This window comes from Neovison vison, chromosome 5 (assembly GCF_020171115.1).
Source record: "Neovison vison isolate M4711 chromosome 5, ASM_NN_V1, whole genome shotgun sequence".
In the NCBI taxonomy this organism is placed as follows: Eukaryota; Metazoa; Chordata; class Mammalia; order Carnivora; family Mustelidae; genus Neogale; species Neogale vison.
In genome coordinates this window covers 155,135,106-155,152,310 of record NC_058095.1, presented here as the reverse complement: position 1 = coordinate 155,152,310, position 17,205 = coordinate 155,135,106, and the positions used below count along the sequence as shown (strand labels likewise).

Sequence of the window (17,205 nt, the reverse complement as noted above, 5' to 3'; positions counted from 1 at the left end):
AAATACACACACATGTATGGTGGTTTTAGCTTTTTAAAAAAAATACGCTCAAGGTATATACATTACTCTGAAACTTGTTCTGTCACTTAAAAGTCTTGTAAAAGTCTTGTAAAGATGCCCCTTGGGGGCCATAAAGGTTGAGTTTACTCGCTCTTCATAGCTGTATAATATTCTAAATGTGGGTATTTTGAACTTTATTTACCTCCTTCATATTCATGAACATTTTGGGTTATTTTCCTTTTTAAGCCTCTATAAACAGTACATAATAAACAACATGACACATTTTTTTTTTTAAAGATTTTATTTATTTATTTGAGAGAGAGACAGTGAGAGAGAGCATGAGGAGGAGAAGGTCAGAGGGAGAAGCAGACTCCCCGTGGAGCTGGGAGCCCGATGCGGGACTCGATCCCAGGACTCCGGGATCATGACCTGAGCCGAAGGCAGTCGTCCAACCAACTGAGCCACCCAGGCGCCCCAACATGACACATTTTTATAAAGCTTTTATGTATTTATTTGAGAGAGAGAACATGAGCAGGGGGCAGGGTTAGGGGAGAGAGACCAGCAGATTCCCCACCGAGCAGGGAACCTGACAAGGGACTCCATCCCAGGACCCTGAGATCATGACCTGAGCTGAAGTCAGAGACTTAAGCGACTGAGCCACCTAGGCTCCCCACAGCATGGCGTATCATAAGCTTAAATACTTGTTTTATTTCAATAGGGATGGTCTGTGAAATAGGATCTCTAGGTCAGAGGTTATTGTGTTTTTAATGCTTTAAATATTGCCAGGTTGCTTCCCAGAATGTTATAACAGTTCACATTCCCATTTTTCTATGTCCTCCCCAGGAGAGTGAAAATGGTATTTCACTGCTTTCATTTGTGTTTTGCTGCTTAATAGTGAGATTTTTTGATTTTCAGATGTTTGTGTGTCTTCCTCTCTGACTTGCCTGTTCATATACTTTATTCTTTTTCCTTGTCTAATAGTTGAAGAGTCCGTGTTGACGCCACACAGACTCAGAAGTCAGGCTTCCATTTATTGTGTTGAATTCTTTTTTTTTTTTTTTTTTTTTTTTTTTTTGCTTATACAACAAAAATTTATTGTCCCACAGTTCTGGAGGCCAGAAGTACAGGATCAAGTTGTGGCTGTTTGTCCCTCTCAGATTTGTTCCTATCAAATCTGTCAAAGATATAAGATCCTCTTGTGGTGTACAGGCAATCTTGGGTGTTTTATTGGCTTGTAGATCTCTTCCTCCATCTTTTTAAAAAAATTTTTTTTAATAGTGTTGAATTTCTTTTTTAATTTAAGATTTTATTTCCTTATTTGACAGAGATCACAAGTAGGCAGAAAGGCAGGTGGAGAGAGAGGAAGGGAAGCAAGCTCCCTGCTGAGCAGAGAGCCCGAAGTGGGGCTCGATCCCAGGACCCTGGAATCATGACCTGAGCCGAAGACAGAGGCCTTAACCCACTGAGCCACCCCGGTACCCCTATTGTGTTGAATTCTTGAGCAAAGTATTTATCCCTTGTGGCTCAGTTTCTCCTTTTCTTTTTTTTTTTTTTAAAGATTTTATTTATTTATTTGACAGAGATCACAAGTAGGCAGAGAGGCAGGCAGAGAAAGAGGGGGAAGCAGGCTCCTCACTGAGCAGAGAGCCCGATGTGGGGCTCGATCCCAGGACCCTGAGAACACGATTAGAGCCAAAGGCAGAGGCTCAACTACTGAGCCACCCAGGCGCCCCATCAGTGTCTCCTTTTCTAAACAAGGATCATACTAGGACCCGCCCCCCAAGGTTATACAAGTTTTACATGTGCATTTGGGATAATATTAGCATGGAGATACTGACTCTTATCAATACATATTTGCTTTTTATCATTGTGACCCTTCCAGATAATTGTTATTCCCTGGTCTGGGGCAAAGCCCTGCCTTTCCTGAGCCACATTTTCTTTCTGCCTATGTTTTACTTGGTAATTCCCTCAAACACTATTTATCAGTTATCCCCTCTGTTTAATGCATTTGTTGTAAGCCTTGAGAGGAATCGGAGGAACTTTTAAGGAGCTTTGAGTTTGCTTTTAATCAGTGACATAGTGGAGCTGTCAATGTATCTAAGGTAGATGATAGGCTTTTAGGTCATTTTGCATCTGACATTGTCCGTTCTTTCCCATTAAATGGCTTCTCTAGTGAAGAATCTGTCCCTTGGATATTAGTGGCAACATCAGGATGCCTTGAGTCTATTTTGACTAGTTTTTGTTTTTTTTTTTCCTTTTAATATGTTTACATCCCTGGTTGTCCTCTATTGTACGGACCTCATAGCAGTCATCTGTGCTGTGTTCATTTCTGATCTCGGATACAGTCAGCTTGTGACAACAAGCGTCTTTGAGAAACCCTCTAGGAACTGTATCTGCATTAAGAATCCATCGCTCTGTTGTAGTGTCTGAGATCACAGGATCTGCCTTTGTTGCAGACTCGAGCAGGAATTCAGAAGTAGAATGCGTGACTGGCGGTGGTGGCTTGCAGCACTTAGTACTGACGTTTCTGGTAGGAAACATCATGGATTGTGTACAAAGTATAGCAAATTCTTTGGGTTCAGCTAAGTATATTCTGCACGCACATGTTCAGCTCTTTTGATGTGAAAAGTTAGGAGCACTGATTGGCAATATGGAGTAAAAAAGTTGTCCTGTCCCATGGCCCATGTGTGGAGAGAGCTAGCTCATATCGAACGATTTGTGGGAATGCTCACCTCTAGAAGCCTTAAAGCTCCCACTGAGAAGATCAAGATAAACTTTGTTGTGCGAAGAGACTCTATCCCTCATCTTATTCAACATTTTTACTTAGAAATGGAAGTGGAGTTCAGAGAGGTTAAGCGACTTGCTCACGTTCACATAGCTAGGGGACAAGTGAACTAGAACTAGGACACAGTTTCTTAGTTGGTATTCTGGTGGTCCTTTCATTTTGCCAGACAGAGACAGCTGGTTTTTAGATCTGGTCGTGGTAGAGTTTGGGTCATTGCTGAGAACCAACCTCTAGTGACAGCTTCATGACTGAGAATTTTAGGAAGCTGCTCAGTTTCTCATGAGCTGAGATCCAGCAATATAATTAATAGATCAAGTTCAGCCACCACCAGAGAGGACAGGACAACCTCCCCACCCTCCCCACCCTCCCCACCCTCCCCACCCTCCCTACTGATGCGGCAGTGGCTGTCAGGCACTAGGGACACAGGCACTAGGCACTAGTGGCTGTCACTGACAGCCACTGCCGCATCACATGCTGAGATGTGAGTCAGTCTGTTGGGATAGAACAGGTAAGTGAGGGCATCCTATTCCAAATCTGTGGACTTAACCATGGTGATTGAGGATAATAGGAACAGGATACAGATTTAGAGGCACCGAGCGTGAAAAATAATGTGGTTGGCAGTGGCTTCCATCTTGTGAATGTCTTTGAAATGTCTTTCTGTTCCCAAATTCCACTTCTCCAGCTCCTGTCTCTGCCTCCCTTTGTCCCACTTCCTCTGTGGCTTCTCTTCTCACCATCCCTTCAGTGTCGGGGCCCTGGGGCTTCTGTCTGCAAACCCCTTCATATTCTCCCCCAGGGAATCTCAGCCACTCTGAGGCTTCTCTGTCCCCCTCTCTAGACTGATGTTCTCCGAGTCTGTAATTTCAGCCTTCCTCCCTGCCTCGTGCTTATGTGCCATTTCTCTGTCCACAGGCATTTCCGTGCTTGGTCACCTCCACACACCCCTTCCTCCTGACTTACCGATCTCAGTTAATGGCTACCCACGTGAGGACTAGGCTTTGTTATGGGTGGGCTCTGCTGTGGGGTGGGGGTAGGCAGCTGTGATAAAGAGCCCATTTGGGCCTCTTGGCCTTAACCCTTATAACCCTCTGCCTCAGTCCTGCCCAAGGGGTTCTTTTAAAATGCAGAATCTGGTTATTTTATTCCTTTGCTTAAAAATAGTGCATTTGGATTTCTTGGTTTCTGAAGAAGATCTACAGTCCCTAAGCTACAAATCCCAGATTCATTTCTCTTTAGTTTACCCGTCATGCCCCAGCATTCAGTCGTAATAAACGACTTAACCATTGCTCAGGGGGGACTGTAGCTTTGTACCTGCAGGAACCTCCTCCCACAACTCCCTCCTTTCCTGCCAGATGTTCTTGGATTTCAGGGTGGGCCTTCTTCTGGAAACTTCCCTCACTGCCATCCCCTGGGCCAGGTTAGCACTCACTGTGCCTTATGCTGTCTCTGTCATTCTTATCGCCTATTTATAATCTGTCTTCTTCGCTAGTATTCCTTGGGATAGGTGCTGTGTTGCATTCATGTTTGTGTCCCTAGTGCCTGACACATAAGAGGTTCTCAGTAAGTCTTTATTGAATGGATCAGCGGTGCCCCCTCCTGCCTGCCGTAGACACCCATGGCAGTCATTCAAGATATGCCGGTTTCTCTCTCCCACCATTCAAAAAACACACTCCCTCTGGGCTTACACCTCAGTCTTTGGTGGACCCCAAATTCTTTCTACCATCTGGGCTCATTTCCATTCTTTGTCTATCTGTGCTGTGCAGCCTTTTCATTCAGCCCCAAATGCTCGTGTTTTCCTCAATTTTGGGCTTCAAAGCCACCCCTTTATTCAGAGACTGTCTCCTCTTCCATTGCTGTATGAAGCCTTTCGTGATAGTAATGCTTAATTATTCTCTTCCGCTTTCTTCGATTGTTTTTGACCCTCTAGGATCAGGTCTTCTCATGTGCTGCCCACTTGAGAGTCTGTCCCTGTTCCTTGATGTGCCGTTGATGCTCCAGAATGAGAGTGGAGTTGTCTGGTGGCCTCGCTCTTCCCGATGGGAAGATGTGTTCGAACAGCTCTGTAAAAAAAGGTTTTTTTTTAATGTGATTTTTATTTTTTGTTTCTCTTGTTGCCAGAGTACCAGAGAAGCAGAAATCAAACTGAAAAGTGAAAGCAGAGTTAAACTTTTTTACTTGGACCCAGATGCCCAGGTACGAACTATTTTTTAATGTTTACATTTGAAAACTAAGCCAGGGAAAGAAAATGTTTGACAGATGATATGTTTCATTTATTTATGTGTTTGCATGTTTGTTTACTTTGGATTTATAAGCAACATAACAACAATTTAGAAAATTCAGGGGAAAAGGAAAAATAAAAAACAACCATAATCTCATCACCAAACCACAATGACTGTAAGTGTTTCGTATTTAGTAGATTATTGAAAACTGAGCGATCTATCCAGGATGTCCTCGAGTCCACAAAGAACATATAATTTACCCTATAAAATGACCGTCAGAAAATAATAAGCATCATTGCAGATTCCTTGCAGTCAGTGGTGTTTCCTGACTCGTCCGAGGCACATACAAGCCACATCTGTGTCCCCAAAAGTCCGAACCCGGCGTGGTAAGGACCTCCAGAGCTGCCCCCAGAGCGTGATGGTTCTGCTGTATTTTCCTCCCTTTTGTTTGCAGTCTTCGTGTCTGGATTATTGAGCGTGATGTTTTTCAAGGTCCATCCATATTGTAGCGTGTGTCAGAATTTCCTTCCTTTTTAGAGCTGACTAATACTCCACAGTATGGGCAATATACCAGATTTTGTTTATTTATTTGTTGATGGACACTGAAGTTGTTCATAACCATAATTTCTAAGCTCTGTATAATAACCCATTGAGTAGGCATACCATCATTTATCTCATCATTATTATAAGCTATATAAACTTATAAAACAGTGACACTGTTGTGATTAAATGAGTATATATATATCTTTTCCATATTTTACAGAATTTCCTTAGGATGTGTTTATTAGGAGTTTTTTTTTTTAATGTGAGCATAATGTATTTTTGTACATTTTCTTTTAAAGAAGCTTGACTTCACATCAGCTGAACCCGAAGTGAAGCCATTTGAAGAGAAGTTTGGGAAGAGAATTCTTGTCAAGTGCAATGATTTATCTTTCAATTTACAATGCTGTGTTGCAGAAAATGAAGAAGGACCTACCACAAATGTAATTTTCCCTTAAAAAAATTTTTTTATTATTTTTTAAAGATTTTAATTTATTTATTTGACAGACAGAGATCACAAGTAGGCAGAGAGGCAGGCAGAGAGAGAGGAAGGGAAGCAGGCTTCCCGCTGAGCAGAGAGCCCGATGTGGGGCTTGATCCTAGGACCCTGGGATCATGACCCGAGCCAAAGGCAGAGGCCTTAACCCACTGAGCCACCCAACTGCCCCTGTAATTTTCCCTTTTAAAAAATAATTTACAGAACTGTTCAGAGGTCACCAATGTGCCGATTGCAGTTGGTCTGGACCGAAAGTCCTAATTCCTGATGGAGAAATGCAGCGTTTAGGTCAGGATGCCGGGGGTTGTTCAGCCTCAGGGATGGGATGTTAGTGACAAAAGATAGGGACGGAGACTTTCTCTTTGACAGTGATTTATAGCAACCCTTACAAATAGGTTGAATAATTTCTTCTTTGATAGCAACGCTCTTTTCCCCCGACAGTTGGAGCCATAGTGATGGTCTGGATGATTTTGTTTCGTTCAGGTAGAGCCCTTCTTTGTTACTCTGTCCCTGTTCGACATAAAATACAACCGAAAGATTTCTGCCGATTTCCACGTGGACCTGAACCATTTCTCCGTGAGACAGATGCTGGCCCCCACGTGCCCGGCTGTGATGAACGGTGGCAGGCAGAGCTCGCCTACCCTTCAGGACATCCTTCATGAAGCCTCCATGCAGTATCCGAAGCAGGTGGGGGACTCACGCCCAGCAGTGGTCCTGCCGCGACTTCCCTCGCACGCGCTGTGTGAATGTGTGGCGAGACGCTGCAGTGCACAGCTGGGTCGAATGAGACTGTGGAGTTTATTGACTGCGTATATGATTAGCTGAGAGGACAGGAAATGGCATTTGACTTGTCATTTCTTTTTTTCTAAACTTTCTGCTAGTTGCTTCCCGCCCCGCCATATTGCCTTTTTTAAATTTAATTTAATTTTTATGGCGGTCGGGGGAGAGCACAAGCAAGGGGAGGAGCAGGCCCCCTCTCGCAGCAGGGGGCCTGATGCGGGCCTCGATCCCAGGACCCCGGGATCATGACCTGAGCCCAAGACAGATACATCACTAACCAAGCCCCTCAGGCGTCCTGCCAAATCACCTCTTTGGTCAGACGATGACCGGGTGACAAGCACTGGGTGCCCCTGAGGGGCAGTACACACTCTTTGCTGCTTTAGCAGGTTTAACATTCAGGGGCTTTGTTTAACGTGGCTGTGACTTTGACCCACTAAAGAAAATCGTTTGTTCCCTAGGGGATATTCTCAGTCACGTGTCCTCACCCCGATATATTCCTCGTGGCTAGAATTGAGAAAGTGCTCCAGGGCAGCATCACGCATGGCGCCGAGCCGTACATGAAAAGTTCAGACTCTTCCAAGGTACGGCTGACTTTTACGCTTTGTGACGATAAAGAACAATTAGAAAAAAGATCTGTCAAAACAGAAATGCTTAAAGAAGTCAGAGTTGGGCTGTATTTATATTCTGGAAGATGTACACTACTTACATAGGTTTACTGTTCCACTGAACCTGGTGTGTCCAGTTTTCAGTGAAAAGTAGTCCCGTATGTATAGAAAATGCTTCAGTTGCCCAGACATCTTAAAATAATTGCCAAAGCTGTTGATATGTCTCTCGGATTCTGGAATTCCCTCTGGGTCCATTTATGCTGAAATGTGCACGGAGGCTGCAGACGGGAAGGGTCTGGCCAGTAAGGTCAGTGCTTCAGTCCCCTGTATGGTCCCACGGGACAGGTTATGGTGGCAGAGGTGGTGTGACTCCCATAGAAGGGAAGGGAAACATGGGAGATATGTTTTTGGTGTTTTTCCTTTCTTTGGTGTGTGCTTCTTAGGTGGGGAGTGCCTTGCTGTGGACACACGCAGACTTGAATCTCAGAGGTTATCTAGTCTCAGATCTCCTTTCAGGCATCAGAAAACTGGGGTTTACCAAGGTTTAGTTAGATGCTCAGTGTCCCCCAGCTCTTGTGACCAAAGGCACTTGCCTGTCCCCTTCTAGCACATCGAGCTATCTGGTAGAGTGAGCATTTGAGTGCCATCTGTGCTGGTCTGACATTAATTTTTACAAGTGGTCCATCTGAGAAATGACCCTGCTCTGTTGACAAGGACTGGTCTGCAGCAGGAGGGGACACTCCCCTGGCTCTGAAGGACAATGATCGAGCTGCTTCAGAGCTTCCCCTATTCCTGTCTGCGGCCTCCCACACAGCACAGGGGTGTCCCCAGGATGGAGGGCGGTTGTTAAAGAGCAGGTTCTAGGAGTCAGAGACCTGGGTGCAGAGTGCTAATAAGGCTGGCTGCTTTGGAGAAGTTGTGTCACCTCTCTGGGCTCTGGTGACCCATCTGTACTTGAAGGATGACTGCTCCCCGCCCGGGTCCCTCTCAGGAACAGTTCTGGGACTGCGCAGATAACATATGAGACATCGCCGGCGAGGCTGCGGATTAGTGACATGCACTGGACACCATTATCACTTGTCACCCTCGGCCAGGGAAAGCCCAGCTTCCCGGGCGCACTGCTTCCAACAGTATGCCTTTCTGGCTGATGACAGCTGAGTAAAGTTTAGTCCCTGGAAAGAAGCTATTTTATTTTTTAAATCAAGTTTGTAAAACCTTGCATGAGAAGCTCTTTTAGCTCCTGTGTTTGTTTGTTTTTTAAAAAATTTTTTGATTATGTTACATTGGTCATCATATAGTACATCACTAGTGTTTGATGTCTTGTTCCATGACTCAGTGTTTGTGTAGAACACCCAGTGCTCCATGCCACCTGTGTCCTCCTTGATATCCACGACCGGACTCACCCATCCCCTCACCCCCATACTTTCTGAAACCCTCAGTGTGTTTCCTGGAGTCCACGGTCTCTCGTGGCTCGTCTCCCCCTCTGACTTCCCCCAATTCATTTTTCCCTTCCTTCCCCTAATGTCCTCCATGCTGTGTTTTGGTTAATAACCAGTGAAGGCCCAAGTAAGGTCTACGCCCCTTTGTATGTAACTCATTTCCAGGGCCTACATGCACCATCTTTGCTCTTCTGCCTGCCACGTGCACAGTTTAAAATTTGGCAGCTCATGTTGCTGCAAAATCACATTTCCCTTTGGGCTCAACTTTATGCTGTACTCCACACTTCCCAGTGTCCGTTGAGCATCTGTGCAAGTCTGCTCTTCCTTCTTTACTTACGGAACGGAAAGCTCAGCCATGTGTGCATTATTCCACGCATTCACACCTCCGAAGTATTAAGGCAGAGATTAACATTTTATATCAGAATAGATTTTATATCAACCATTTTATATCTGTTTTATATCAGCCATTTTTTATCAGAATAAAAGTTTTGGCAGAGATACTACTGAGGGATGACTTTCTAATGTGTATCAAAATTACTTCTTCCTGTTTTCCAAGATGGTCTGGAACATCATTTAGATTAAATTTTGTCTTAGAGGAGGGAACTTTTATGGAAAGTCTCCGTAGGTGTCCGCCATGAATAGATTAAAAAAGAAGAAGGAAGAAAAACAAAGAAAGGAAGGAAGAGAGGGAGGAAGGGAGGTAAAAGAGGGAGGGTAGGAAAGGAAGGGAGGGAGGGAGGAAGAAAACCCTAGAGGGCAGAAATGAGTTTTTCAGTCTTTGCATACCTCATGTTCCATTTGCACCCCCAGTAAGTCTGTGAGCTCAGACCCTGTTTGCTGCAGGGAACAGTAAAACTTAACTTGAAGCCTGTGTTTTAGCTTTAAATTTTATGCAAATATTACATTTTACTTCACAGCGTAGTCCGTATTATTAGAACCTAAAAATGATAGTTTCTATCCAAAAATGTTTGAGTGAAATTACCCCTCCAGGAAGGTAGGTCGTTTTACCTATGGCTGTGTACCCCAGACCCCGACAAGAATATACCCAACTGGAAGAAGGGGAGGAACTGGGTGAGCTACGGGCGCGTTTCAATGAACACACGTTTGTAATTCACTCGTGAGGGCAGTGATTCCCACCACACAGTTGTGGTGGAATCATGATGTCTGGTAACTGGAAGGGGTAATGAAAAGTATTATGGCCCATGCCCTTCTGTCTTGAGGTGGGGAAAGTGGAGCCCAGAGAGGTTTAATGGCCTGGGGTCCCACAGCGGGTTTCAGTTTGACTTCAAGACAAACCGCGCTTTTCTCCTTCTCATCTAGAGGATGAGCACTCGTCAGAGCTGGTGCACATGGATCCCGGGAGTCTGCTCAGAATGCAGGTTCTGACCTGGCTGGTCTGCGGTGGGGGCCTGAGACTCTACATTCCTGGCAAGCTCCCTGGTGATGCCAAGGCTGCAGCTCCGCAGTGCACACCTTGGTTCACAGGCTCTAGATCTCGACTCCCATGACTGCTTTGACTGTGGTGTGCATTAGTGCTGTAAAAGGCCCTTGAACGTGCCACCGTGACCGAGTCAGGCTTGGCGTTGGTAGCTGTGCAGTGTCCAAGAGCAGACTTGGGGGCAGGTCATCTGCTTGAGCTTGAGCAGCGGGGGTGGAGTTGATTCGTTGGTCTGCCATGCATACGTCTTAGGCCAAAGCGAATCTGCTTCACCGTGCACCATAGAGTTAATAAGTCAGCCCACAACAAATGAAAACTGATCCTTACGAAGTGAAAATAGCAGTAATTTATACTTAGAAACTGAGACTCTAGCAATGAAAAACTCTGGCCTCACTTAAGTCAGCACCTGTAATGTCCTATATAATGAGTATCTGTCCCCCCAGATTGTGGGAATTTGCACAGGCCAGTGCACATTAGGAGCTATACACGCTTAGTTTTGTCATCGGAGTTCTCATTTCAACTTGAATTAACGTGATATATTTTGGTGTGAATACCAAGTATTAGCAATTGTTAATAACCCAGTGGAGTTATAAGTAGCCATAAGTTCTTCATATAAAGAACTGTCAAAGCCTATGAAATGCTATGCTTGTGGCCCATAAAAACATTTTAGAAAAGACATAACATTTTAGAAACAGTCCTCATTCTTTGAAAATCACTGCTAACGACTGCATTAAACAGAATGCTCTGGACCTCGTATAAATCCAACCATATTCATTAGCCGTCACTGTGCTTTTCCAAGCATCTGGTACTCTGATAAGAGCTTGTTTAATGAACATGGGGTGATGGCTCTTTAGACCACAGTCCTGGCAGTGAGATGCAGCGTCTCATGGCTTGATTCTGATGTCTTCAAGGTTGCTCAGAAAGTGCTGAAGAATGCCAAGCAGGCATGCCAAAGACTTGGCCAGTACAGAATGCCATTCGCGTGGGCAGCAAGGTAAGGACAACGTCTTCTATACATTTGACATAGATAGAGATATATGAAGAGAGGTATATAGATAGATAGGTCTATTCTGTTTATTGTTAAGAGACAAAGAGGATTTAAATGTGTAAAACTGAAAAATACGAAAGCCCCCTCCCTATCTGAATAGTCCCTTAGTGGAGTCGCAGAGAGGAAAGGTGCTGGCTGGAGGAGAGCTGTGTGGAGACCGGTATCCAGGGCTCCCTCCACATGTCCTGAGGTCAGCTTGGGCAGCGGCCCGGGCAGAGGGAAGGGAGTGGGCTGTTGTGGCGGGGGCGGGGGCGGGGTGGTCCCTGTAGATCATCCTTAATTGTGAGCTCTGCTTCTGAAGCATTTCACTGTGTATGTTATTCCCTAAGCACGAGCCATATGCTGGAAATGTTTTCTATGTAAATTGAGTTAGTTGTGTTCATCCTCATAAATGTCTTCCGTGTTTTTAGATAATGAAGTTTCTGTTAGCTACATTCAGCCAATGGAATAATAATTGGTCTTCACGTGGAAACCAAAGTTAAGTTGTGGATTTATTTTGGCCTTTTGGAAACTCACTTTAGAAATGTTGTTTGGCTATTTCAGGACGTTGTTTAAGGATGCATCTGGAAACCTTGACAAAAATGCCAGATTCTCTGCTCTTTACAGGCAAGATAGCAATAAGCTCTCCAATGATGACATGCTCAAGTTACTGGCAGACTTCCGGAAGTGAGTCTCAAAGCCTTTCTTGTTATTTGCACACCTGAGAGACAGAAGGTGTTTGGTGGGGATGGGGCATGGGCTCCTCTTGAACGTCATAGGGCCAGTTGGGGGAGCGTGGAACTTTACCTCGTGTCCTTGGGAAGGAAGAAGACATTTAAAATTGAAGGGTATCCTGGTTAATTTTTTGGTGGTGCTGTGGAGGGTGGCGTGAGGGTAGAGATGAGCCTTCAGAGGAAGGAGACAGTGGAGGGACCACTGGCAAGAGATGGGAAAGGACTTATCAAAGCTAGGACAAGTGGCAGTGGGAGAAGGGGACTAATTGGGGTCACATCAGGGGACCCATCGTTCCTCTGTCTGGGGTTTCCGACTGGGTGAAGGGTGGAAGGAGAGAGCAGTGGGTAGGTAGCAGTCTCAGATAAATAACCCCCAGGTTTCCGACTTGCACAATGGAGCGACTCAGGTACCATTACCTGATTGGGCGATGGAAGGGAAGGACAGTAGCTTACATAGTGCTTCCTGATTACAAGCATTGTTTCAATGCTTTCCCTATACCCATGAGCGTGTGAGTTTCCTAGAGCTCCCAAAACAAAGTGCCACAGACTGGGTGGCTTAACCCCACGGAAATGTCTTCCCTCGCAGTTCTGGAGGCTAGAATTCCAAAACCAAGACATTGGCAGGGCTGCACTTGCTCCAAAATCTGTGGGGGTAGGATCCTTTCTTGGTTCCTTCATCTCTGATGACCCTAGGCATTCCTCGGCTTGTGAGGGCATCCGTCCAGTGACTGCCTCAGGCTCCCCGTGGACGCCTTCCTGTGTGTTTCTGGTGAGGTGTCCTTCTTCTAAAGGAACGTGTCATGCTGGATTAGGGCCAACTTCAATGACTTCATCTTCTCTTGATTATGTCTGGAAAGACCCTGCATCCATAGGTACCAGGGGTTAGGACTTTGGCAGATGTGTTTGGGGATGCCGTTCAGCCCACAGCAAGGTGGAGAAGAGAGGCCAAGCAGTGGCTGGGGCAGCCCGGCTGAGAATCTTCTATCACTGCGCTGTTTAGTGTTCCATCATCATGGGTTCACTTTAAAACTCACAAAACTGATTTCCTTTGCTAAGGACATTTCCTTTGCTAGGGACAGAAAAACTTCAGATGTTTTCTGGGAAAATTCTATGAATGGGAAAGAACTGAGGGTATTAAAAAATAATGAAATGAAAAGAATGGCTGAGAGCCAGCCTCTAGTTATTCTGTACCATAGGCCCTTTACCATCTTAGTTTTTTATTTGGGGGGAAAACCCCACGTGTCAAAGTAAAAATGTCACTTTGCTTAGAATCAGGACTGGCTGTTAGAAGTTCATTTTTGCCTTATTCTTACTTCTCTTCCTTCTGATTTTTCAAAATTCTAAACAGAACTGTAATTAGCATCTCTTAAAAATGATTACTTACTAATAGTGAGTGTTATCATGTATAACATGTCATTATACAGTATTGTCACATTTCTCCCTTGCTTGTAGAATAAAAAGTCATCTTACTTTGTTTTGTTTTTTGAAAACTCCAGTCACCTTTAGTTAAATAGATGACAGTTTTCTTGCACTGGACTATCATGCAGTTCTTAATAATCACGGCGTTAGTCCAAATGGAATCACTTAGGAAGGTGTACACACTATATTGTTAAGGAAGTGAAAGTGTATCTATGTGACCTCAATTTTGAGAGGAAAATATTTTATATATTTCTTTTTGTGTATAAATGAAGAAATGGATAGGCAAATAACCAGCCAGATGGAAAAAGAGAGACATACACCAAAATGGTGGTCATGGTTGTCTCTGAGGGATGGCTGTATAAGTGGCTTTTCTCTTCTGCCTTATGGCTTTCCGTGATTTTATTTGGGCTTTTTTTTTTTAACTTTTATTTTCATATTCTGACAAACAAACAATGGAGTTTTTTATGTGTGATGGAGGTTAGAAGCCCTATCAGAAGTTACGTCCTACACTGACTAGCTTGAGGTGGCCCTGGCCGGTGGTGGTGCTTTGGTGGTAGTCCCAGCTCACAGTTCTGGTCCTCAGTGGAGGAGGAGGGGTGGGACCCTATGGGGTCTTTAATGAAAGAATAATCTGAGCCAAGAGGCCATGGCCAGGCAGCAAACAGCACAGGCCTTTCCTGGTTCAGAGCCCAGCAGTGTTCTCCCTGGCACTCCGCGCCTTCATGGGCATGCTTACGAGGAAGGATCTTGTGGGAAGACCATGGCCAGTGAGAGACTCAGAAACTGGCAAATAGGGGTGTGATGCTATCAGCATCCGAAGGTGCAGCTATCATTGAGGGGGGCCTTTGTCTTTCCTTCATAGCAAGAATCTAGAGAAGTGCCCATGTCCATTCCCTCTGGTTTCCACAGTGGAGTTAGGGAACCAGAGGTTTCCTTTATCTTTTTCCTCTTTTTTTTTTTTTTTAACCTTAGTATTGCTCTTTTCCTTTCCTATTTATTTATTTATTTATTTATTTATTTTTACGAAGAATAATCCTCTGTCACTGGCCTGGGCACTTGCTTGGGTGCAAAGCTATTGTTTCTGTTCCCATGATTGTCTCAAAGTGTCATTTAATAATGGATGGGAAAAATTTTCTCAAGCTGCTCCAGTCTTTAGAAAACAGCTGCCAAATCTCATAAGCCACTTCTCCCTTCCCCTTCCAGTAATTATCAAGGGCTGTGTTCCAAGATTTAGTAAGAAAATGATTCTGTCAGATAAATGGTATTGCTGACATATATGCTTCCAGAAACATTTGTCTAAGAAGAAACACGCCTGCTCCTCTTTTGGAGTCCAGTCTGTAACTCATGTCCATGTCGGGGGACCTGGGGCAGGTCATAATGCCTTCTCAGCTTGAATATCCTCTTCTTTTTAAGGGGGAACCCTCATAGCCCTTGTAATCGTACACCTATGGGGGGAATAAAGGAAAACGGATTGCAGGGTGATTTCTCTCACCGAGAAGACTCATCTCGTCCCTTTCCTTCTCAGTATACTAGACACTGGCCTTCCCGTGGAGGTTTGCACACACTGGATGGAAGTGCTTCTTAACATGTCTTGTTGAGGATGGGAATCATCATACTGTGTTTGTGTTCTGTCTGTGGTGCTCAGTTGAACGTGTGTTGTATCACCGTAAGCACCTGGTAAATGGTCACTGAACTATCTCATAGACATCAGTTCAGTGATTTCTTTTCAAAAAAAATCTCAAATTTCTTTCAATTGCATATACATTTTTTAAGTGACTCCAAAGCTTTTAGGGACTACAGGAGACCCAAGCACGCCTGTATTGCCGGCCAGTCACTTTAATGGGTCAGGACAGACAGTAGAGAAGGAGGAACCAGGCAGTGGAAACACAGAGGTGAGGACACCCAGCCTGTTGGCATGGAATGACTGCTGGTTTGTGATACTCTCCCTGCCTCTGGGGATTAGTGAGCAGTTGTATGGGCAATGGGAAGAAAAAAAAACCTTTTCTTTTCCTAAGAGCGAGAGTGAGCCTCATTCCTAACTTCATATGTATACAAAAGCAGTTCCCAAATTCCAGATACCCTACATGTGGCTACTGTATCCATTTTTTTAATGAAGTTTTAGGATGGGTTTTCGTGCTCAAGTATTTTAAGTTTTACATGGAATATATATATACTTTACAGATTTAAACAAAACCTAATCCCAGTCACAAGAGAATCTGCTTTGTGTAACACACACACACCCACACACCCACCACCACCACTTTGCAAATGCATGTAAAAAAGGCAGTACAATTTCTCGTTTGTAGGTTTAGATGTCTGATAAGCCACGTTCAATAAAACCCCTAAATTTCTGAAGTAAGTTGAACATTATATTTAAAAATCTAAGCTTCCACGAAGCCCATGTGCTGTGTGATGTGGAACGAAGCTCAGATCTGTGCTTTCTTAGAAATGGGTGGACATAATGCCTCTGTAGAACTAGCAGCCAAAAGCAGAAGCTCTCGGCAGAGGGAAGAAACCAAATGAGGAATAAGTATAGTCAGACAGAGAAGGAAATAACACATTATACAGAGAGTTCCAGCAAAGATTGTTGAATTGAAATTAGTTGCTTAGCAATCCAATTATCCCAAGTTCATATGAGGATGATGTCAGAGGGATAGAAAGAGTGGTGAAGAAGGTACTGACCCATTTATGGGCGGAAGTAACTGGAAAGGGGTGAGAAAGATGACATCCCTGAATACTCATATTTGGAATATTCTTTGTAATAAACAGAGAACTTGTGACTCGAGGATGCAGCTACAGCTTCAGCGGTATCTCTGAGATTTGTGGGACGCTGTGTGTTGTGCTATGTGGGCAGCATTGAGTTGTTTGGAGGAAGAGGTGGAGCAAGGCAGTATATATCAGGAAAATTGAACACTGCACAGAAACCCATGGGTCTTAGGGTTGGTGTCCTTTGAGGAGCTTTGTGTGAAGCTGAGAGGGGCTCCGACAGTGTATCATCTGGGGGGCATGCAGTTGAGGGGGGAGGCCAGCGACAGCTCCCAAGAATCAAAGGCACAGTCTTCCTGCGAGTAGCAAAGAATATTGTGTTTTTTAACAAATCGCACAGTGGGCACAGGGGCAAGCTGTAGGGGTGATGCCGAGCTATCCCTGGACATCCTTTGGCCAGAAATCATTTTAACTGAAGGCAGAATGTCTGGGAAGATTGTTGACTTGCCTTCCTGATCGTGATCTCTCTCTGGATTTCAAGGAATTGCTCATTTAAACTCAGATATAAACAAAAGACAAGCAGAAAGGAGAGAAACGCTAGGAGAAAGTGATTCTGGAAGTTGGAGCTGGCAGTGGGCAAAGATGAATGAGCTCAGCATGGTCTGTGGTCATAAGGATAAGAATTTAAGACTGGGGGAGGGCACCTGGGTGGTGCAGTCAGTTAAGCATTCAGCTCTTGGTTTTCGCTCAGGTCATGATCGCAGGGCTGTGAGGTTGAGCCCTGCATCAGGCTCTGTGCTCGGCGAAGCGTCTGCTTGAGGTTCTCTCTCCCTCTCTCTCTGCCCCTCTGCTCATGTGCATGCTCTCTCCTCTCTAAAATAAATAAATAAATCATAAAAAAAAAGAAAGAAAAGAATTTAAGACTGTTAAGAAGTCCTGGTGCAGGTGAACAATATCCCAGGATAGACAAGACACGTTACCTGTGAGGCTGCTTACCAGGTAACAGGAGCTAGGATG

General features: G+C 44.5%; 1 protein-coding gene across 25 annotated transcripts in view; it reads left to right on the top strand.

The window, feature by feature from the left end:
• DOCK9 (dedicator of cytokinesis 9) overlaps positions 1–17,205 on the top strand; it is a 279,424-nt gene that overhangs the window by 168,062 nt on the left and 94,157 nt on the right. For all 25 annotated transcript variants that reach the window (XM_044250022.1, XM_044250019.1, XM_044250010.1 and 22 more), the window contains exons 10-15: positions 4,904–4,978; positions 5,847–5,987; positions 6,524–6,727; positions 7,279–7,401; positions 11,214–11,296; positions 11,894–12,016. In XM_044250022.1, the coding sequence (XP_044105957.1) occupies positions 4,904–4,978; positions 5,847–5,987; positions 6,524–6,727; positions 7,279–7,401; positions 11,214–11,296; positions 11,894–12,016 (749 nt within the window). The remainder of the gene's footprint in view (positions 1–4,903; positions 4,979–5,846; positions 5,988–6,523; positions 6,728–7,278; positions 7,402–11,213; positions 11,297–11,893; positions 12,017–17,205) is intronic.